This window comes from Ursus maritimus, unplaced genomic scaffold (genome assembly GCF_017311325.1).
Source record: "Ursus maritimus isolate PB19 unplaced genomic scaffold, ASM1731132v1 scaffold_19, whole genome shotgun sequence".
Lineage (NCBI taxonomy): Eukaryota > Metazoa > Chordata > Mammalia > Carnivora > Ursidae > Ursus > Ursus maritimus.
Window position 1 is genome coordinate 57,317,361 of NW_024424341.1, and position 23,107 is coordinate 57,340,467.

The 23,107-nt window shown below is 54.4% G+C and overlaps 2 protein-coding genes across 3 annotated transcripts in view; one reads left to right on the top strand and one right to left on the bottom strand.

Annotated features, from left to right (window-relative positions):
• The window catches only part of PRR12 (proline rich 12), a 24,923-nt gene extending 10,129 nt beyond the window's left edge, over positions 1-14,794 (top strand). The window contains 9 exon segments of the mRNA XM_040634301.1: positions 1-229; positions 7,156-7,272; positions 7,506-7,639; positions 7,939-8,423; positions 11,754-11,879; positions 11,991-12,088; positions 13,260-13,406; positions 13,492-13,587; positions 13,820-14,794. The exon segment at positions 1-229 is cut by the window's left edge and continues 13 nt beyond it. Coding sequence (XP_040490235.1) covers positions 1-229; positions 7,156-7,272; positions 7,506-7,639; positions 7,939-8,423; positions 11,754-11,879; positions 11,991-12,088; positions 13,260-13,406; positions 13,492-13,587; positions 13,820-13,966 — 1,579 coding nt within the window. The 3' untranslated portion in view covers positions 13,967-14,794.
• A 3,867-nt stretch (positions 14,795-18,661) lies between these two features.
• Positions 18,662-22,625, bottom strand: RRAS (RAS related). Of its 2 annotated transcripts, XM_008684551.2 has the most exons (7): positions 22,458-22,588; positions 21,312-21,438; positions 20,431-20,518; positions 20,208-20,310; positions 20,021-20,129; positions 19,089-19,207; positions 18,662-19,015 (listed from the first exon to the last, which is right to left on the bottom strand). In XM_008684551.2, exons 4-7 carry the CDS (start codon positions 20,273-20,275, stop codon positions 18,931-18,933), a joined length of 381 nt encoding a protein of 126 aa, XP_008682773.1. In that variant the 5' UTR covers positions 20,276-20,310; positions 20,431-20,518; positions 21,312-21,438; positions 22,458-22,588; the 3' UTR covers positions 18,662-18,930. The 2 variants fall into 2 exon arrangements, with proteins under 2 accessions (XP_008682773.1, XP_040490237.1); XM_040634303.1 differs by lacking the exon at positions 21,312-21,438 and having other exon boundaries at positions 22,458-22,625.
• Positions 22,626-23,107: the final 482 nt, after the last annotated feature.

Consider the following 23,107-nt stretch of genomic DNA (forward strand, 5'->3'; position numbering starts at 1 on the left):
GCCGCCGCCCCCGCCGGCCGCGGCCCCCGCCGCGCCCGAGGAGCCCGCTGCCCCGTCCCCCGAGGAGCCCGAGCCGCCCGACGCCCGGCCCCTGCACTTGGCCAAGAAGCAAGAGACTGCAGCCGTGTGCGGAGAGACGGACGAGGAGGCGGGCGAGAGCGGCGGGGAGGGCATCTTCCGGGAGCGCGACGAGTTCGTCATCCGCGCCGAGGACATCCCATCGCTCAAGGTGAGTCCCCTGCGTCGTGTCTGAAAACTGGGGCCGGGGGATTTGACCCCAGATAGGAGATGGGGCGCCTGCGGGATGACAGGCTCCGGGGCTGATGGGGCCGGAACGTGCAGAGGCTGCGTGGGGCTCTGAGATGGGGGTCTGTAAATGGGAGAAAGTGATTGTTAACGTTTATTGCAGATATTCTGGGTGCTGGGGTTCTAGCAAGGAACAGGTCAGGTGCTGGTCACAGTGAAGCTTCTAATTTAATCGCACAAGCCAGGAGAGGCAGGCTTCTTGGCAACGTAGGGCATAATGGTGGAAATGTGAAGCGTTGACAGAATGTACCCATGAATACACATACACGCATATAATCTGTGAGTGTAATAGCCAACGATTTGGAACTGTGAGGCCACATCTTAAACACTTTTTGCAGATCGACCCATGCCCTACTTCCAGTGACTCTACTCCAGGGGTTGGCAAACTGGCCTCCCGGGGCCAAATCCAGTCCCCTGCCTGTTTTTATAAATAAAGTTTTATTGGCACACAGCCATGCCCATGCATTTATAAATCCTCTAGGGCTACTGTCCCCATAGTATGGCAGAGTGAGGTAGTTCAGGCAGAGCTCAGCTGACCCGTCAAGCCAAAAATCTTTCTTACTTGCTCCATTACCGGAAAAGTTCGCTGACCTCTTCTGTACTTGGTTCGTTGGAGAGATATATTTGGATCAGAGGATTAATAGCATAGGTGCTTCACAGGGGTAGGTGACATCAGATGGTCATGTAAGGCTTCTCCCAGAACGTGAGGCTGAACATGTGTCAGGTCAGCAAGCCATTGTCACCTTGATGGGGACACCAAAGACTAGGGCCTTTCTTCATATTAGTCACTGTCATGGACTGGGTATTGACTTCCGGCGCCAGGAACATGTTTGGCCCTTGATGTACATTATCATGTTTAATTTATTCTCTGGTGGTTTTCTTCAGACGGGGGTACTGTGGGATGAATGAATTATAAGGTTAGCAACTATGGTTATGCTTTGCTGCTTCATATGTTCTGTGAGATGAACTTAATGTGTCTTTTGCTGTATGATTTTTAATCCATCTTATTGTGGAAGAAGCAGAGCAGTTAGAATAATGGGACTGTACGTACCCATTACTCAGTTTCCACCATCATCACCTCCTGGCTAGTCCGGCATCCTCTCTGCTCCGGCACATCCTACCCCACCAATTCCAGACGTCACGTTCTGTCATCCATACCTTGTCATTTTTTTAGCGTGGTGGTTGCTTCACCCAAAAGAACGTTGATAAAAGGTGTATTAGGGAATTACAAAGCAGAATGCTAGGGTGAATTCTCACGTTCCCACTACCGAACCAGCAATCACAGAATTCCCTGGTCCCTCCTCCTGCATCCCTCGTGGTCCTTCTCACTCCCATAACATCTTATGTACGTTTTTGTTTATTTTAGAGAGAGAGCACGGTGGGGAGGGGCAAAGGGAGAGAGAGAGAGAATTGCAAGTAGACTCTGCGCTGAGTGCAGAGCCCGATGCCAGGCTCGATCTCACGACCCTGAGATCATGACCTGAGCCGAAACCGAGAGTCAGACGCTCCACCAGGCGCACCACGTTATTTCATTTTAACTTCATGACTTCTGAGGCTGATTTGATCCGCAGCTGGGACAGGCGAGGAAGATATTGAATGAACAGCAGTGATAGGAACAGCTACCAGCTCCTTAGGACAGGATTTGGGACCTACAGAATTCGGAATTTAGTTTGATTTTTTTTTTCTTTTTTTGTTCTTAAAATTTTTTAAGACATTTTATTCATTTATTTGACAGAGCACACTAGCAGGGGGAGAAGCAGAGGGAGAGGGAGAAGCAGGCTCCCCGCTGAGCAGGGAGCCCAATGCAGGGGCTCAATCCCAGGACCCTGGGATCATGACCTGAGCCGAGGACAGACGCTTCACTGACTGAGACACCCAGGCTCACCTCGTTCTTAATTTTTTTAACTTAATTAAATTTAAAAAAAAAAAACTGAGCTTTATGCCCAGTGTGGGGCTAGAACTCACATCCCTTAGTCAAGAGTCACATGCCTACTGACTGAGCCAGCCAGGTACCCCCTTTTTTTTTTTACATTAATTGTGGTAGCCTTTACATAGCTTGAAATGTATCATTTTAACCATTTTTAAGGGTACCATTCAATGGCCTTAAGTATACTCACATTGTTGTGCAATGTCAACCATTGTCTCCAGGTTTTCTCCTTACTTATTTATTTTTTTAAGATTTTATTTATTTGAAAGAGAGGGAGACGAGCACAAGCAGGGGGAGGGGCAGAGGGAGAAGCAGACTCTGTGCTGAGCAGGGAGCCCGATGCAGACTCGATCCCAGGACCCTGGGATCACGACTGATCCAAAGGCAGATGCTTAACCGACTGAGCCCCCCAGGCGCCCCCAAGTTTTATCTTTATAATCACCTCTCACGATAGGGATTACTCTTCCTGTTTTACAGGGAAGGAAACTGAGGCTCCGAGTGGTAAAGTAGCCTTCCTAGACTTTCATGGCTCGGGACCCGCATCCGCTCTGTTGGCCCCAGGAGCCTGGGCTCTCAGCACCAGATTCAGCCTTTCGCTGTGTACTTTCTATCAAACGTTGACAATGGCAGTGGCAGATGGCGGCGGGGCGCCCAGTACTGGGCCGAAAGAACAGGGCTTTTACCGATGAGGAAGTTCACATTCAGAGAGAGGGACTCACTTGGCTGGTGGGTGCCGAGCTGGGATTGGAGCCGCAGCCATCCGACACCACCTCCCAGCTGGCACGGGAACGGGCAAGGACTCAGATGCTTAAAATACAACACGAGTGTGCATTACAATGGGGGGACACACAGCCCCAGGACTGAACCACTCCTGCAGTCATCGGAGACTCGTTTGTGTGCTTGGAGTCAGGGCAGGCTGGCGGCATCGTTACTGAGAGCCCAGGTTTGGCCTTAACCTGACCGGTTCACATCTCTGCCGCTTCTGGGCTGGGCTGGTGTCGACCCTTCCTGACCATGAATTTCCTCATTTGCAAAATGGGGGTGATCACATTAGTACCTCCCTCAGGTAACGGGAGGATCCAGGCAATAAAGCTCCATGGAACCGTGGGTAGCACCCAGTAGGTATCCCATAAGCTTTGCTTTGGTTACTCATCTCTGCAAAGCTTGGCAAATTTTTTTCTGTAAAGGGCCAGCTAGTGACTGTTTGAGGCTTTGCAGGGCACAGGATCTCTGCTTACATCTTCTTGTTTTGTTTTTACGATCTTTTAAAAATTAGGAACCATTCTTAGCTTATAGATCTGTGAAAATAGGCAACAGACCATAGTTTGTTCCAGAGCAATGGTAGTCCAATAGAAATATTTATGAGCTGTATACATCATTTTATTTTTATTTTCTTTAAAGATTTTCTTTATTTATTTAAGAGAGAACACAAGCGGGGTAAGGAGCAGAGGGAGAAGCAGACTCGAGCAGGATGAGGGGCAGAGAGAGAGGGAGAAGCAGATTCCCTGCTGAGCAGGGAGCCCGACGAGGGACTCAGTCCTGGGACTCGGGGATCATGACCTGAGCCGAAGGCAGACGCCAAACTGACTGAACCACCCAGGTGCCCCTGTATACATCATTTTAAACTTTCTTGTATCCACGCTTAAAAAAAGTGAGGTGTACCTGGCTGGCTCAGTTGGTAGAGCACTTGACTCTGGATCTCAGGCCTGAGTTCAGGCCCCACCTTGGGCATGGAGACTTCTTAAAAGAAAAAAAAGAATAAAAAAAAAGCTTAAAAATGGGTGAGATTAGCTACAGGAGTGAATTTTAACACAGCTTATTTAAAACAATCATTTCGGTATGTAATCAATGTAGAAAACACTAACGAGATGTTTTACATTCTTTGTGTATCAAGCCTTTGAAATTCTGTGTATATTTTATACTCAGGGCACGTCCTCGGGGCAGCCGGATTAGCACAAGGTTGGCCTTGGCCCCCTCTCTGCTTCAGCTTCCCTGTCTGTAAAATGGGACTAGTAACATTAACTCCCAGTTCTTGGAGATGTTGAGATTTAGCAGGACGTAAATGCAGAGCTTGTTGGGTGGAGAAAAGTAGGGGGATCGTGGTCCAGGCGGAGGGAGTAGGGTGCAAAGGTTGTGTCATGAGCAAAAACATGGCATTTGAGGGGTTGAGTGGCTGGATTGTGAGTGCCGAGCTGGGAAGGTGAGCAAGTGCCAGGTCATGCTGGGGTGAGATCGGTGGGTGCCTCCTTGAGTCCACTTCAGGTTTTCTGGCATCTGCTAGGGCCCCTGGCTAGCAGGGAGGTGGCTGGGGAGGTGTCTAGAACTGATGGCAGTCTGTCTACCAATTCAGTCCTGTGACACTGATTCCCCCGTTAATGGACCGTGAAACTTGCTTGCTTTTTTTTTTTTTTTTTTTTTTTTTAGTAGGCTCCACACCCAGCATGGAGCCCACTGTGGGGCTTGAACTCACAACCCTGAGATCAAGAGTTAGATGCTTAATGACTGAGCCACCCAGGCACCCCAAAGCTTTCTTATTACCATCCCACTAGGTGCTTCCAGCTCATTCCCGTCCTACTGCTTATTGCCCTTGTCTCTGCTTCTCAAGAGTTCAAATTCCCAGAAGAGAATCTGATTGGCTCATCTCAGCATTTGGGGCCAAGATAGGATTAGTGATTTGCCTGTTGATTGGCTGCTTGGTCAGGTCTCCTCCAATCAGCTGTGGCTTCCATGGGGCAGGGGCAGGGACTGTGGGCAGGTTAGCTTCCCTAGTGAGGGGAAGTGAGTGTGGTCAGTGATATGATTGACATGAGGAGAAATGGAGAGGACAGCCTGAGAGCTGACTGGCCCTGGTTGGAGATCGGGCAAGGATGATGCCAGGGATTGAGCCCCATGACGGCCGAGAGGAAGAGTGGTTTTGGGAAAGCCACCAAGCTCAGTTGGAGTGTGGTGAGCCAGGGGGCTTGAGTCCAGCTAGAGAATCAGCCAGCGCCTTCCAGGAGGCCAGTTGGGTAGTGGGAAGGGACAGAGGGTGTGGCCTTCCTTGGCTGGGAGGTATGCTCTGATGGCTTTCTCACAAGCTTCTGAGAACTAGAATGGGGGAAGATCATTTTTAACCTTGAGAGGCAAGAGGCACCTGTTTGTGGAGGGGGGGGCACTGCATATGCAAAAACTTGGAGAATTAGAAAGTCTGGGATTCATCTGCTGAACTTTGAGGGATCTGGATGGTCAGCTCGGCAGGGGCAGGAGAAGAGCAAGGAAAATGAGGCAAAATCTCACTGAGCCGGACTGTGGAACCTGCACTAGGGGCCCTGGAAGGTTTTGGAGCAGAGCAGGAGGTGTCCCAGTCCTTGGGCCTCTGACCTAGCTCCCCAAGGTCACCAGGAGGGAGGACTGGGAGCCCTACGGTAGCCTGGAGAAAAGGACTTGGGGCCAGAGCACCTGCATCTCTGTCTCATCCTATCTCTTGTGACTTAAGCCAAAAGCCTTTTTAGACCTCATTCTCATCAGGTTATTGTAATCCCTTCTTTGCACTCCCCTGGTTGATCTGAGGAACACACAAAATCATGGATGTGAAAACCACTGACCCAAACTAAGAGTAGGCAGTGGCTGGCTGGCACACAGACCCCAGGGTTACAGCTGCGGCCAGTGGCAGACATCATTAATTGATCTCAGCACTTCTGCTGAGCCTGGTTCTGAGCCACGACCAATCAATTGAAATTGTCATCCGAATCCTATTTATCACTCGAGTGTGACTTCTTTGAATGCAAGGACTAACTTCTGTTCATCTGTGAGTTATCACAATACCCAGTGCACATTTCCTGCTGCAACTTTTTTTTTTTTTAAGATTCAATTATTTATGAGAGAGAGAGAGCGGGGGGAGGAGCAGAGGGAGAGGGACAAGCAGACTCCCCACTGAGTGTGGAGCCCCATGCAGGGCTGGATCCCATGACCCTGAGATCATGACCTGAGCCGAAACCAAGAGTCAGATGCTCAACGGACTGAGCCACCTGTCACACACTTTTCCACGCTGTCCCATGTCATTGGTCATCCCCCTCACAGAAGACTCTGTCCTTCTAGGACTTACTTCGGTGTCGCTTCTTCCAGGAAGCATTCTTGGATTCAGATTGTGTTTGAGGTCCTTCTTTTAGGCTCCCACAGTGTCTGGGCTCTGCTGTTAGTGTGTTTATTCCTTGGGGTATCATGTTTTGGTGCCATGTGTGGCTCTCCTATTATTCACCTCACTTTCCCCACATTAGATGCTGGGTCTGACCTACATCCATCGATTTCCAGCGTCCAGCTGGGGGGTCACACATGTCTCGGGGTGGGGAAGTCATCTGAGTGTTGGGGGAGTGGAGACACAGAAGCCTTAAATCACTGTGTCTTGCCCTGTTGTGGAGAGGAAGATGAATAAGTGGTCTCAGGTCAGCTGTCACCTGTGTTTTCTTGGCACAAGCCACAGCCTCACCCTGTTTTCTTTATTTGCTTCTGTGCCTTGTTGTCTCTGTAATGAAGACCCCATCAAAGGTGCTCGCAGTCTCGTTCACCACTATCCCCGGGGGCCAGCAGAGCATCTGGAAAGTGGTGGGTGGGTGCTCAGGAGTTGACATTACTTTATGTCAGGACAGAGGCTTACGTCGTGGCGTAACAGTGTAACAACTAAAACTTTGTAGCAGAGGAAGGAACAGCTTGTTTGAGAGTCTTGGGTAAGCGCAGCCGGGACATGGCCAGCCTCGAGCTGCCTCCCCAGGGCTGAGAACATCCTAGGGCCAAAAGATATGTGTTGGCCAGTGTTCGGTGATACCTGTTGACAACAGTGCCTTTTCTCGAAGGGGGTATCGAGGGAGGACGTAGCGCCCAGAATTGGGGGCGGGAAGGGCAGGAACGAGGGCTGACCTTGCTGGCCTCACTGCACCCCTCCTCAGCTGGCATTGCAGACGGGGCGGGAGCCCCCACCCATCTGGCGAGTGCAGAAGGCCCTGCTGCAGAAATTCACTCCAGAGATCAAGGACGGCCAGCGGCAGTTTTGTGCCACCAGTAATGTAAGCCTGCAGAGGGGAATGAGGGCTCGGGGAGGACTGGGGGGGGTTCTGGAAGCTGAGGGGGTCCCCCTCATGGATGGCTGGGATTCACCCCTTGTCTAGGGGGTATCCCGCAGGGAGGTTCCACCTCCAGGAGGCTGTGGGGGCCCCGGGCCAGGGTGGAAGTCTTGGGTTTCAGGCTGCCTGGCTGTGGTGGATGAAGGCTTTCCTCGTGTTCTTCTTTCCCTCCATAGTATTTGGGGTATTTTGGGGACGCAAAAAACCGGTATCAGCGCCTTTATGTAAAGTTCCTGGAAAACGTCAACAAGAAGGATTACGTGAGGGTCTGTGCTCGGAAACCCTGGCACCGGCCCCCAGTGCCCGTCAGGTACCATGGGGGCCAAGGGGCAGATGGTGTGCAGGGTCGACGGGCATGGGGATGGAACATTCAAGAGAAGACGTAGAGGCAGGGAAAGTGGACACAGGGTGGGAGACAGAGACCCAGAGAGAGAGAGAGAGAGAGAGAGATACCCAGGTTTGGGGTGGGGGGAGACAGAGGCTCAGAAGAAACAAAAGGCAGGAGGGAAGCTGGTTCTTGCTCAGAGCTGTGGGCTTAGCTGGGGACCGCAAGAGGAGAATTTGGGTTTCCTCGGGGCTGCATACAGCCCCTTCTGCATTCCCTTCCAGACGCTCCGGGCAGGCCAAGGGCCCCGTGTCTGCTGGGGGCAGCTCTGCACCTCCCCCCAAGGCCCCGGCACCACCTCCTAAGCCCGAGACCCCTGATAAGACGGTATGTGAGAAGCCCCCAGAGCAGACGCCCGAGACACCTGTGCCCGAGCCTCCTGCTCCAGAGAAGCCATCCCCGCCGCGGCCCGTCGAGAAGGAGAAGGAGAAGGAGAAGGAGAAGGAGCGGGTGACACGTGGGGAGCGGCCGCTACGGGGCGAGCGGAGCGCAGGCGGGCGGCAGCCTCGGCCCGAGCGCAGCCTCACCACGGGACAGCCCGCCACTTCCCGGCTGCCCAAGGCCCGGCCCACCAAGGTGAAGGCCGAACCGCCCCCCAAGAAGAGGAAGAAGTGGCTGAAGGAGGCTGCGGGCAACGCCTCGGCGGGCGGGGGTCCACCAGGCAGCTCCTCGGACTCAGAGTCATCCCCGGGAGCACCTAGCGAGGACGGTGAGGCCCTCAGCAGCCCCGGGGCGGGTGGGGAGGCATGAGCGAGCGAATCCGGGGCCTCAGGAGGAGGCGTGGGCGAGCGCGGTCCTCAGGGTTCCAGGTAGTGTCGGTGAGACAGCAACGAGAATTCATAAATTAAAAACGATAGTGATATTTGTCAGTCAGTTGGCCCCTAACGGGGATGGCTGTCTTCTCTAGCTTCTGTACCCAGATTAACTTGTGTGATGTTCATAGCAGGCTACAAAGTAGATACTGTTATTTTTAAATTTTTAAAAAGATTTTATTTATTTATTTCGGGGGGAGGGTTAGAGGGACAGGGAGAAGGAGAAGCAGACTCCTGAGATCATGACCCCAGCCGAAATCGAGAGTGGGTCGTCCAACACACCAAGCCACCCAGGTCCCAGGGGTAGCTATTTTAACAGAGACTAGCGTGCAAGCAGATGAGAGAGTGAGTTCTCTTTCCATCAAAGCCCAACGTAGGTGGTAGTTTCTTAGAAAATAAGAGGCTCTTCTCAAGGCTGTCCAGGGTCTCTGTTTCCTTTCCTCATGCTGCTCTGCCTTCCACCAGTGGGCTGTCCTCAAGCACGTGGTCAGAGGCAGCCCAGCAGCCCCAAAGCGGCAGGCCTGCCAGCGGGAAGGGACTCTGGGCCGGGAGCAACTGGACCTTCCTTTTAAGTTGCCAGGTCTGGGCGTGGCCCATAGCCTGTCTCTCCTGTCCCATTGGGCAGAAGTCAGTCACATGGCCACACCTAGCTGCGAGGGAGCCTGGGAAATGTAGTCTTTTAACTGGGCAGAGCCATGCTAAATCAGGCCAGGTGGAAGCAGTTGAAGGCAGGTCGTGAAGGTGCCACAAGGGAGGAGATTTAGCAACGGCCCAGATTTGCAGGTCTTTCCTTCTCTGGCCCTCAATTTTCTTTTCCTTCTTAAACGATTTAAAAGTTTAAGTTTAATTAGCATACCATATAGTTCACCTGCTTAAAACGTAAAATTCGGTGGTTTTTAGAATAGTCCTAGAGTTGTCCATCCATCTTGGCAATCAATTTTAGAATACTTTCAATACCCCAAAAAGAACCCCTCTATCGATTGGTTATCACTCCCCTTTCTTCCCTCCCCCCAGCCCTGAGTGACCCGTCATTTACAAACTCTGTGGATTTGCCTATTCTGGGCATTACACACGAGCGAGTCATACAACGTGCAGCCCTTTGTGACTGGCTTCTTTCACTTGGCGTAACATATTTGAGGTTCATCCGTGCAATAGGTGTATCAGGACTTCATTCCTTTTTGCATCTGAATACTGTCCCACTGCATGGATAGACCACGTTGTATTGATTAATTCACTAGTTGATGGACTTATGGGTTGTTTGTACTCTTGAGCTGTTGTGAATAATGCCACTGTGGACATGCGTGAATAGCTCCAAATTTCCTGAGCTCTGGCAGTGGGGGGAACTGAACTCCACCCTCTTATGGGAGCAGTTCCCCTGCCAAGGAACAATATGGGTCTGGGTCTGTCTCCCCTCAGCCCATTCGACCAGGAGTGAGTGAGTGTGCCTCATGCCTAGATGTCCTGAAGGCTTCGCTCTGCCCAGGAGCCCTCAGAACTAACCTTCTTGCTTATCTGAGAGCGGTGATGCTCCGTGTCGTGGATGCTGACGCCCTCTCCTTCCTTTAATTCGTAATAGAAGTTCTAGAAAGACGTGGCAGTCCATTCCCATTTGGCTTCCTGAGCCCCGTTCTTGCACGTATTTACTGAGTACCTACTTCGTGCCACGAACGAGGTTCCAGCAGTGAACAGAATAAACAAAAATATCTATCCTCGTGGGAGCTTACAGTCTAGCTGGGGGAGTCCATCAGATAAACACGTTATGTAACAGAACACAAAACAATGTGAAAAATGGTCAGTGTGAGGCTGGCCAGGCTTAAAGGCAGTTAAGAAAAGCATTTCCGGTACACAGGATCCAGGTGGTATAGAGAGGGGTGTTTTCGGGGGATGGGGGAGTTGGGGAAAGCTTCTGGAAATGACATTGGAGCAGAGATCCGAGTGCAACAGGGTTGGGGTTGGGTGACTGGGAGAGAGAACATTCCAGGCTGGGTGTGTCTGGGGATCAGGAAGGAGGCCAGTGGCTGGAGCGAGTGAGTAAGAGGAGAGGGTGAAAAGTGAGGCCAGAGAAGGAACAGGACCAGATCTTGGAGGAACAGGAGGCCTGGAGCTTCGTGGCCCCACTGGAAGGATTTTACCCTGAGTGAGACAAGAGCCGTAGGAGGGTTTGGGCCAAGACCTGGTGGGGTCTGACTGCCACTGCCAAGTTTTCACTCTGGTCCCTGAAATGGCTGTCACCAAGGACCCTCCACGTGGAGAAGTCAAATGGACATTTCTCATGCCTCTTCCTGAGGGATATTTTAGGGCCATTCTTGGCTGTCCTGCTTCTCTTTTCTCCCCGATGTTCCTTTTTGGGTTTCATGTGAGAGTCCCTCAAGTCCTGACCTTGGGCTTGTTGCTTCACCTCTCACTTGGCAGGCTCAGCTTCCCAGTGAGCCTCGCTAGTTTCTTCCCCCTGGCCCCCCTCCAGACCTCCCCCAAACCCTCCCTCTGGATCCCACTGAGTTCCTTGTCCTAATTTCCCTATCTCAGGGACAGCCCCACTGGCTACTCAGTCAGCAGGCCAGATCTCCAGGAACACACGCCTTTGCTCCCTCACCTCCACAGCTGGGAAGTCCCCAGCCTTCTTTCTCCTCCATCTCTGGATCCTGTCCCTCTGGCCCTGCTACGTCCTAATCCCTTCCTACGTGGTATCATCCCCCTGATCTGTCCCCTACATGGCCTCAGAGGGGTCTTGCTACACTTAACCCTTGCCCCTCCGCTGCTCACAGCTCTCCCATGGCTCCCTAGTACCCACCACAGAAAGCCCCTATCCTCTTCACCTCCCAACTTCCTCCCACAGTCTTCCTTTTTGTGATCTGATCTCTGAGTGGCTTCACTGGTTTGGAAACCAATTATGCTGCTTCTTTAGACTTTGTGGAAGCTACACTGAACTAGTCAAACATGAAGTTCACTGGCCTGGAATGCTTTTTCCCATCAGTCAAGATTTAGCCCTTGGGTGACCTTGAACCACCCCTCCGTGGCTTGCCGGCTGAACTCGTTACTATCAATGCCCGTGACTCCCACCCTTCGAGCATCTTGGGCTGGAACTTGTTGGTCTTCTCCAGCTGACTCGGAGCTCCCTGAGCACAGGGATTTCTCTCCGGCCCTGGTACCTAGAACACTGTCTGCCACCCAGGTGGCCTGAGATGAAGTCGGAATCAGGAGCTCGTGTCCCCTTCCCCCCTCCCCAGAGCGGGCAGTCCCCGGGCGTCTGCTGAAGACCCGGGCGATGCGGGAGATGTACCGAAGCTACGTGGAGATGTTGGTGAGCACGGCACTCGACCCAGACATGATCCAGGCCCTGGAGGACACGCACGGTGAGCCGCGGCCTGGGGAAGAAGGTTCCCCCGCTCCTCCTCTGCACCCCCTGCCCCCGCCTGTGCGTGGTGGGGCTTTAGCTCCTCTGACGCCCCCTCCTGGTCTTGCAGATGAGCTGTACCTACCACCCATGCGGAAGATCGATGGCCTCCTCAATGAGCACAAGAAAAAAGTCCTGAAGCGGCTGTCGCTGAGCCCAGCCCTGCAGGTGCTTGTGGGGCCTGGGCAAGATGGGGTTTGGGGCCAGCGGTCGGGAAGGGGAGAGATGGGTACGAGTCAGCCACCACGGTGCCCGCAAAGCCTCGGGCCCTGGAGGGGGCCACCACTGGAAGGGTCAGGCTTCTCAGGAGCAGAGTTGAGGGTGGGGCTCCGGCAGGAGGGTGTTTCTGTAGACCCAGATGGAGGGGGGCTTGCTGGGCGTGGAGAGGTTGTTGTGAAGGTTGGGGGTGGGCAGCTGGGAAAGCCCAGCAGAATTTATGGAGCACAGGTTTGGGGACAACAGGCGGACGAGGCCTTGCTGGGGGGATAGTGGTAAATGGATTGTGATGGCTTCTCTGCCATCACACGGGCTTTGTAGCGTCTCAGGCTTCATTCAGTATTAAGTCACCCGTATGATTTCCTTTCTGGAATGGCCTGGGTTTCAGGGATGGAATATTCGGGCAGCTCTGAAAATTCTGATGGGGATCATTACGTGGGGCTGAGAATTTGGGGGTAGAATGTTAGGGCAGCTGAATTCTGGGATGGAATGTTAGTCTGGCCTTAAAATGTCTGGACGGATATTGGTCTGGTTCTGGGAATTTGGGGATGGATTTTCGGCTGGCTCAGGAAATTCTTGGTGGGATGTTAGTCTCTCAGACGATATGGGATAAAAATACTAATCTGGTTCTAGCACTCCGGGTGGGATGTGAGGATAACTGAGAATTCTGGGATTGAGAGTTGGTCTGGCTCTGAAAGGTCTGGGTCGGATGCCAGGGTTAAAATTTCTGCGGTAGAATATTAGGATAAGGCTGAGAGTTACAGGGTGGAGTATTAATCTGGTTTTAGCATTCTGGGATGGCGTGTCCGCCTGGCACTGGGGATTCTGGATTTTACACTCTCTCAAAATTTTGAGTAGGATGTTAGGCTGGGGCTGAGAATCCTGAGTGGAATATTAAGGGTCTCTGAGAATCCTGGGCTGGGCCACAAAGCACTTTTTAAGGGTCACCAGACAGGCCTAGGCTCCTCTGTCCTTGGAGAGACCCAAGATTCCCGAGTATCTCCTGATCTACAGCCTGAGGGAAACTGAGGCATCTGACGACTCGGGGGTCTGAGAACTGAGTGGTGGGTTTGGAGAGTGTGGGTCCAGGGGGATGTCCCACTGACCGGTCGGCTTCCCACAGGACGCCCTGCACACGTTCCCCCAGCTGCAAGTGGAGCAGAGCGGGGAGGGCTCCCCTGAGGAGGGGGCTGTGCGGCTGCGGCCAGCTGGGGAACCCTACAACCGCAAGACGCTCAGCAAGCTCAAGAGGAGCGTGGTCCGAGCCCAGGTGGGGCCGGGGATGGGTGGGCGGTGTGGGCGCCTGGGGCGAGGTGCGGGCAGTGGGGTGAGGCTTCTGCGCTCCATCTGTCCAGGAGTTCAAAGTTGAGCTGGACAAGTCGGGTTACTACACGCTCTACCACTCACTCCACCACTATAAGTACCACACCTTCCTGCGCTGCCGGGACCAGGTAAGCCCGCCCGCAGCGCCCTGGGGTTCTGCCCCACTGGCCCTGCTCTGGACCCAGGGGTCCAGGCCGCCAGCTCCTCCTCCTTCAGACCCAGGGATCCAGGCTCCTAGCCCCCTCCTCCCTCAGACCCAGGGGTCCAGCTCCCAGCCCCCCTTTCCCTGGAATATCGATCCCTAGACCTCCAGGCCCCCTGGTGGCCACCTGCCCCAGCTCCCTGTTTAACGCCCTGCAGACCCTGGCCATCGAGGGCGGTGCTGAGGACCTCGGTCAGGAGGAGGTGGTCCAGCAGTGCATGCGGAACCAGCCGTGGCTGGAGCAGCTCTTCGACTCCTTCAGCGACCTGCTGGCCCAAGCACAGGCCCACAGCCGCTGCGGGTGACCCCGCCCAGCCTGGGGGAGCCACCTCTTCCATGAACGGAGAATTGGGACAGAACTGTGTCCTCAGGAGCTAACCCCCTGGGCCCCATCGCCAGGAAAGGGGGGGGGTCATTGGTCAGGGTGTGTCCATGCTGCCCCCACAGGGCAGGGTTCAAAGTTCGACTCCTCCCCTCTCCCACGCCCCCTCCACTCCCTCCCCAGCCCTCCCACTGTCCGGTGTACAGAGAAATTATTTATATATATGTATAAATGTCTATTTAGTAACGGTTTCCCTCCCCACCTTGCCCCAATCCTCTCTCCACAGCCACAGCCCCGCCCCCTCCACCTTGTACATAATGTATAGGAAAAGTCTATGTATGGTTGAGGGGGGCGGGGTGGCTTCAGAGAGCTGGGGGACCCCCTCCCCCCCACCCCCCACCCCCACAGGCCAAGATCTTTGCTAAAGGCCATTCCCTCCCCAGGGCATTCGGCATCGGGTGGGAGGGGGAAAACGCATCTTGTTAATTATTTTTAATCTTATTTATTGTACATACCTGGGGCCGAGGGCTGGGGAGGTGGAGGGGGGAGAAGGGTCCCCTCCCTTTGGCCCTCCCGCTCCTTTTCTACTGCGATTGTCTGTGTCTCCCCCCCCACCGCCCCATCCCCTTGTCGTCTGGATGTGGTTCTATTTTTTATCCGTCTCCTCTCCCCTCCCCGCTCTCTAACCCCTCTGCTCCTACCTCCTGACCACCCTTTGTCTCTTGCTCTTTCTTGGGCTTCTGTACAACTCAACTTGTATACACTGTGTACACACAACCAGCCAAACGAAAACCCAACAGCAAACACTTTATCGGCTGGCTGGAGTGCCTCTGTCCTGCGGCGTCTGGGCGGGACCCTGGAGCCCCTGGAGCCGCCGGAAGTGGCGGGGCTGGGGTCCGTTGTATGCGTCACATCTCGCTGTGTAGAATCAGCCCGCCCCCCCCGAAATTTAGTGACTTAAAACAAGAAATGCTTATCCTCTGGTTTCTGAGAATGAGGAACTGGGGAGAGGGTCAGGTGGGTGGTCCCGTCCCAGGGTCTGTTATGAGGGTGCAAAGTCAGCCAGAGCAGCAGTCCTCCGGGGATTGACTGGGGTTGTAGGATCGACTTTCAAGGTGGCTCGCTTTTACTTTTTAAACATTTTATTTACTTATTTGAGAGAGTGCTCAAGAGCAGAGTAAAGGGCAGAGGAAAAAGCAGACTCCCCGCTGAGCAGGGAGCCCGATCCGGGACTCGATCCCAGGACCCCCAGGATCATGACCTGAGCTGAAGGCAGACGCTCAACTGACGGAGCCACCCAGGCGCCCCAAGGTGGCTCACTTTTAAGGGGTACAGATCGGCTGTGGGCTAGCGGCCTCAGTTCTTTGCCATATGGACCTCGCCATGGGGCACCTTGAATGTCCCCACAACATGGCAGCAGGCTTCCCCCAGGGCAGGGGATCCCAGGCAGAAAGCAGGGAAGAAGCCAGAGAGTTTTCTGTCCTGACACACCATTGCTAATATATACTGTTTGTTGGAAGGGAGTCCTTGAACCCAGTACCCACTCGAAGGGGAATTCAGCTGTGCTTCGAGGAAGGCAAAGCAGAGGAATATTTGGATGTGTTTTTAAACCGCTGTAGGCTGTGGCGGGTGTTGGGAGTTGACCAGCTTTTTCTTGGCTGCCTAATGTAGACTCGAGGGTGGATCTCTTGTGTTCTTGAACCCTGGAACCACAAGGTCACGACCAAACTGGCCGTTGAGATGTGCATGGATTCCTGTGTCCTGAGACTTGCTGCTCAAAGTGTGATTTGCCGCCCTTGGGAGTGCTGTCTGTTGCCCACCCCCACCCCCCCGGCAAGAGCCTGTAGAAATGTAGACTCCGGGGCTGAGTCTCAGATCTGTTGAGTCAGAACCCGCTTTTTCATAAAATCCTGGGAGGATTCTAATACTCAAATTTGTGGAGCAGCGTTCTAGAATAAGAGTTAACAATTTGGACGTCAGCCGGAACCCAGCATGTAAGCAGTGAGTAAGCCATTGTCATTCGAGAGTCTGGACCATTGTCAAGAATGGACTATTGGTGTTCTAGAACCCTGGCTTGGGCACTGATGATGGTTGGTCAGTAGGTATTAACGGTAAACCATCCGCATTCTAGATAGATTACCTTCCTGGTGAAATTGAGGAAGGGCCCCCATTGTTCTAGAACCTTGGATATTGTCTAGACTGTCACCAATGTTAATGATTCCAGAGCCCTGGTTTTCCAGTAACACTTAAGGATCTTAATGAGGGAGTCAGAGATGGATGATGGGCTTTCTAGAATTAATGGAGCTCGGAGGCATGAGGATGGCCCTTGGTGTCCTCGAACCGTGGCTTTTGGCATATTGGGCTACAGCCTGTGAGAGGCCTTGGCACAGTCAAGGCTCTGGGCTGGTACGTCGAATTGGAGCCAAAGGTTCCACGATCAGCATTGCCTCGGATAGGAGCTGTGCTATCGGGAGTGGGTGGATTGTTCAGAAGGTGGGCAGCTGGGCAGTCTCTTCCCTTTGGAGGCAGGATAACCTTGTGGTTGGATCTTGGAATTCAACTGCCCAAACTTGAATCTCGGCTCCAGCACTAACCAGGTGAGTTGGATACCAGCCTGTATCCTCAGCTTTGTCGTTTGTAAAGTGGGCTTTTGTCAACATGAAGAAAAACTGAATGTTCGAAGCACTTAGCGCCCGTTACCCATGACAGGAGACACCAAGGGGCTTGTTGGAGATCCAAGAGTTGGCAGAAGGGGGAGAGGGTGGCAAAGATGTTTAAAGAGGGACATTGGAACCCCGCGAGCCTGAATTGTCGGCAGGGCCCGCCAGAGCCTCGGGGAGGGCCGGAACCAGAGAGGCGCACACATACCTAGGGACGTGCCAACTAGGCCACGCCAGCCTCTCCACTGTTGCCTGATGAGCTCGGGCTAGGTGGTGCTCACAAAGCATCCGAAAATGGTCTGCCAGTTATCATGTGGGTTTGTATGTATGCCTTTTCCCGGGGGTAAGTGGTAGCTTTCGTCACCTCTGCAAAGTGCATCGTTGTCCTTAAAGAAGCAGGGTATCCTAGGCAAGAATGTGGCCCCAATAGACAATGCAGAAGAGACTAAGGCCTCCTGCTAGGGCAGTGTTGACAGGGGGCGACATTGGCATGGCACTCCACTGACTCGCCAGAGTGCCTCACCTCTCTGGCTGGGGTTAGGTGGAGAGGTCAGACCTCGTCTGGAAAGCGATAGAACCTGCCCCCCCTTCCCTTCCTGTCCAGTAGGGGTTGGGCCTCTGGTGAGCAGAGGTCCTGAGGCTAGAGGGAGTGAACCTGCAGCACAATACAGCGGAGCCATGCTTATTCCCAGGGCGGAAGGTTGAACGCAGGCCAAGGATTCTGTGATAATGAAACCCGGAAAGGGATATTTAGCTAATCATTGTTCTAATCTGGAATACAGAGGGACATTCATGGTTCTGGGGCAGGAGGAGAACAGTGGGGCCTCCGTCCCTGCTACAGAGCACTTAGTGTACTCCAAACGCCGTCTGTCTTCTGGGTGCAGACTGGTTCCTAAAGGCCTCTCGGAAGTAGCTCTGTGATCACCCCCATTCTACAGCTGAGAAGACAGAGGCGCTTGCCCAACGGCACTTGACTGAGGGCTGCAAAGCGATGGCTGCCAGGGGCCATCATCTACCCTTGAACCAGGAAGTGGGTTCTGGGGTGGGTGTGAGGGGAGCCATTTGGGACCAAGGGTCCAGAGATTCTGTCCGAACGTAGCAGACGTGGGGGTAGGAGGAATAGATCTTTGATGGTGACAGAAGTGCAGATCAAAGTTCTGAGGCATGGGGACTGAGGCCAAGATTTCTGGCCTGCTGCGCTGACTAGGTGTTGGGGTTCAGCAACGCCTGTTAGGCTTAGAAGATGGGCGAGGGGTGGTCTCCCAGTCTGGTGCCAGCCTTCCAGGTTAGCAAATAGACTGCAGAATTGGGGGTCCTGGGTGAAATATGGGGGAATCCAAGGGTTCCCAGACAAGCCAGTTAGCAACTATTTGGGGGTGGCCTTAAGATGACCCACACACACTTCAGCCCTTCCCAGGAGAAAGGCTCAGATGCAATGTGTCTACATTGGCCACAAGTTGGATTAAGGGTTTGGACTCAGATATCAGCCCAATTGGGAACTTTCTGGAAATGAGAACTTGCCAGCCAGCTGCTTGGACGCCATTCCGCCCACCTGTCCCTTCTCCCTCCTGTAGCTAAAAGGTTTTTCTCAATATATATTGGAGGTGGGAGGGGGTAGGCAGGGGTTGTAGCAGCGGCCTTTTTCCAAGATCCTGGAGCCTTCTGGAACAGCACTATCCAATAAATTTAAAAAGCCGCATGTAGCTTCTGGCTACCTTACTGAACAGTGCAGTTCTAGAACTTTCCAGCAAAGAAGAAAAAAAATTTTTTTAGATGTTAAACCCCATCCCAGCAAAATGCCCACCCAAATACAAACGGGCAGAATGGCCCCTGTTGGAAGGTGAAGCAGGGGTCTAGACACCTGGCTTGGCTCCTCTGGTCCCAGCCCACTCCCCTCCCCACCAAGGAAAGAGTTCTAGATCCGATGGTGGTAGGTGGAGTGAGGCTTTTACCTGTGTGCGCCCTGAGTTCACCCACCGCCCCGGAGCCCTTTTCCCTTTTCAAAAAGCACTTTCTGACATTGGCAGTGACGTTTATTTCCCTGGGGGTGGAGAGGGGAGTTATATACAGCAGTGACCCGGATGTCCGGGAGCCCCTCACCCCAACAAGGGGCTTGGGTGGGGAAGGGAGGCGTTGGCAGAAGGCACACAGTGGCGATGTCCTGGAGGAGGCCAGGAATTCTGGATGGGGGTGTAGTGTATCCTGGGAGACCCAGATGGGGAAACAGCCTTGGTGAGGGCAGCTGGTCCCGAGAGCTCGAGCCCGAGCTCCTCTCGTACCCCCCGGGCTACAGGAGGACGCAGGGACAGCCTCCGTCTTTCTTCCTGGGGGCACTGGGTGGGCTGGGCGGCAGCTCTTGTTCCTGATACTTCCTGTGGGAGGAAGCTGCTGAGTTTGGGTCATAGGGGCTGGGGACAAGGACACCGGGAAGGGCACACTGCTCACCTGACGGCCCGCACCAGCTGCTCGAAGGCCTCATCCACATTGAGGCGCAATTTGGCTGAGGCCTCGAAGTAGGCCACATGGTGGGAGGCGCCAAAGGCAGAGGCTTCAGATCGGGGCACCTGGGAGGGGGCCAGTGGGAGGAGTCAGGTGTCTGCACTCAGGGTGGGGCCCAACCGTGGGAGGGAGGCAGACACACTATATACTCTGATGGGGGTGACATAGTGTGGGGGTAAAGGGAAGGGGAAAAATTGCAAGGAGATCATGGGGAACATGCCAAGAGGGCTCGGCACCATTAAGTAAGGAATCAGTTAAGGAATCATTAAGTAAGGAATTCATAGACGTTTGCCTTTCTGAACATCAGATGACTGAGTTCCTCCTGCAGAAAAGTCAGGGTGTTCCCTGCAGGGGCCTGAGCAAAGCTTGGAAGGCTGGAAACCCCCAAAGGCTTAATCTGAAAGTTGAGTTCTGTGTGGAAATCACAGAGTCTCTGTGTGTAGGAAGTGGTGAGAGCAGAGAAAGGGACAAGACATGGTTGGGAATCAAGTGCAAGAGCTGGAGTCCTCTGGGGGGGGGGGTTGCGGGGAGCCACGCGAGGGCTGTGAGCAGGGAAGGGGCAGGGGCAGTGGGGGGCCTAGTGGGAGGTTGACTGGAGGTGGGGATGGAGCAGAGTTGGGGCTGGTCGACCTGGATCCAGATAGGCGCAGGTGCCCTTGGTCCTATCCAGCCATGTCCTCTGCAAAGTCTTATGTGCAACGCTGGGAACTCAGAAGATCCAATTTGGGGGCAATACATCTAGTGATGTGTGTGACAACGGAGGGAGCGGGACCAGGGGAGTCCAAGGAGGATGCTGATGTGAGGAGATGCACCAAAAGGAGCCTCCCAGGCTGAGATCGGGGGAGGAGGTGCGGGGGTGGGGGCGGGAGTGTCCAGACCTGGCGCTGTGTCTCCAGATCTGCCTTGTTCCCAACCAACACGATGGGAAAATCGTCTCGGTCCTTGACTCGGAGGATCTGCGTGAAAAGCTTGCCCACCTCATTGAAACTGCAGACGAAGCCAGAGGTGTGAGGTCTAGCCAGCCACTGGGCCCCAGTCCGCCCCAGTCCCCTCCACTCCTCTCACCTCTGCCGGTCGTTAATGGCAAACACCAGCAGGAAGCCGTGGCCAGCACGCATGTACTGCTCCCGCATGGCTCCGAACTCCTCCTGGCCTGCTGTGTCCAGGACTGCAGACAGGGGGAGAGGGGCCGCCGTGGGGATGAGGCTCTCCCCCCGCCCCCCGCCAGCTGCCCCCGGGAGCCCTCAGCCCCACCACCATCCACCCATCCACTCTCTGCCGTCCTCACTGTCCAGCCGGGCTGGGACACCATCCACAGTGCAGATCTTCGTATAGGAGTCTTCGATGGTGGGGTCGTAGTCAGACACAAAGTAGGACTGGTGGGACAGGGAGAAGACACCGTTACCACGGTTCCTGCCGTGCCCCAGGAGAGATGATGTAGTCCTGCCCCTGGCTTCTGCCTCCCCCCCCGCCTTCTTTCTGGGTCTCTTCCCCTCTCTGGGGGTCTCTGTCCCTTCCTCCCACCCTACCTAGTCTCCTTTCTCTGAGTCTCTCCTGGTCCTCTCTCTTTCTGGTATAAAGTACGTCTCCCACATGCTGATTGCGTCCTGGCTGTGCGGCATTAAACAAATCACTTCCCCTCTCTGAACCTCAATTTCCTCATTTGGAAAATAAGGATAAAAATAGGAGTACACTTAATCCAGCGTTTGTGAGATTGGGGGAAAATCCCTGTTAAGCATTTAATGTATGGCTTGGATATAGTAGGTGCTCAGTTATTGGGAATTACTAATGTCCAGAATTTCTGCCTGTCTGTATCTCTCCCTCCTCCTCCTCCTCTGCCCTCTTTTTTGCTCCTTCTCCTTCCTCCTCCTCCCTCTCCCCCCTCCTTCTCAGGCAGCTTCTAGTGTCTCCTCCCAGGGGAAGGTCCCAGTCCCAATCCAGCAGCAGAGAAGCTGCCCCGCCCGCGGGCTGGGCCCCTCCCTTCCTGCCTGGGTCAGGCCAGCCTCCAGCCAGGCCTTTGGCCAGCTTTGGGTCTGCCCCTGGGTGCAAGGGGCCCAGGGCTGGGGCCTTTTTCTATATAGGCAGGGGCTCCCATGCAGGCACTGGCTGGGGTCTCTAGAGGGGCCCGGGGCCCAGGACCCTCTGCAGTAGCATCTCAGAAGCAGATACCTTTCTAAAGTTTCTCTAAGGTGGGAGGGTTTCCCTTGAGAACGGGCTGGAGGTTTCCCAGGCAGGGGTGGATTTTCAAGAGAGAAGGGGTGATCTGGTAGCTGGGAGTCTGAGAGCTGCATCCCATCTGTTAGGGGAGGGGTGCTCGGTGAGGGCTTGTCCTGAAGGGAGGGTGCAGGGACCACGCCATTGGGGGGATTACGGGCGTGTGTTTAGAACACATCTGGAGAAGTTTGGCATGAGAGCTGGGGAGAGCCCCGGGTGCACATTTGGGAGCTCTGTCATGGAATATAGGTACATGTTTAGGGAGTCTCAGACACCCTGAGATGCATTTATAGGGTCAGAGAAACTCCTAAGGAGCAGGTCTCAGTGGGTGTCAAGAATCTGGGGGCTTCTACATGGAGGTGATTTGGGGGCTAGCCAAGGTTTCTAAGAGGGGTCAAGGAGTTAGAGTGGAAGAAAACTCAACATGGAGGAATGGGTGGTTTTCCCTGGGGGAGGGTGGAGGTCTGGGTCTGGTAGGATGGGGGATCCCCAGGACAGGAGGTGTGGTCTTAAGAATTCTCTGGAATGGCCAAGGGGCAGGATCTTTCCGAAATTTCTTGGGTCTGAGGGTGCCTCTCTCAGGACCAGATGGTACTGGATAGGCCCCAAGCAAAGTCTGGGCACAATTTCTAGATTCTGGGGGAACTAAGTATCTAGACTAGGGTCATCTCCCAGTTAGGCTTTGGGTGGCTTAGAGTCCCGGGAAGCTGGGACTTGGGATCTAGGGGAGATGGGGCTCAGGGTAGAGGGAAGTGACACCTGGGGGGTGGGGGCCTATGAGAGTGCTTAGGGTCTAAATGGGGTGACTTCTGGATTTGGGGTGCTCCTAGGAGGTGCTCAGGGTCAAGTCAGCAGGGAAGCGGGATCTTGGGTACTGGGAGGAGGGACGGTGGGTCTCAGGATGCGAGTATAGGTCCCTTGTGTAGGGGTGGAGGCCCTGGAGGGAGGAGCTCAGGGTCACAATCTGAGGGGATTTTTGAAGGTTAGCGGTCTCATAGGAGGGTCTCAGTGATGGATCGAGGGGAAATCGGGGTCTCAGGGATCTCCCGAAGGGCTCAGTTCTAGGTCCCGGGGGCACCCCCCCGGGTGAGGGCCCACTACCTGGATGAACTGGATGGTCAGCGCGCTCTTGCCCACGCCGCCGCCGCCCACGACCACCAACTTGTGTGTCTCGCTGGGTGGGGGGTCCCCGGGCCCCGGCCCCCCGCCCCGGGGCCGCCCCCGCCCTGTCCCGGACGCCGCCCCGCTGCTCATGTCGCCACCGCTGCTGCCGCCGCTGCTACCGCCTTGGGGGGAGCCGGGCGGGGCCTAGGGGCGGGCCACGCTAATAAGGCTACTGCATAATCATGAGCTCCGGAGAGAAGGACTGGAGTCTCGGAACACTTAGGAGGCAAGGCCAGGGAAAAGGAGGAGCTATGCTAATAAGGGAAGGGGAAAAGCTTTCGTTGTGAAGGGGAATTCCGAATGGGGCGGGAATATGCTAATATCAGGACTATGCTCACCCAGAGCTGCGCCACGCGCTCTCGGCGGCGGGCCGCCTGTGGGCGGGGCTATGCTAATAAGAGCTCTCACTCTGTCCGCAGACGGGTCGGGAAAATCGTTCGGGGAGGTGCTATGCAAATGAGGATCCCGGAGACACCGCTTTTCAGGGCACCATGCCCGGGGCCTCGTTTTAGTAGGCGGGGCTCGTCGACTCGCGCGCGGCCGTATATAGGCGCGCTCCGAGGAAGGAGCCGGTTTTGAGGGGAAGC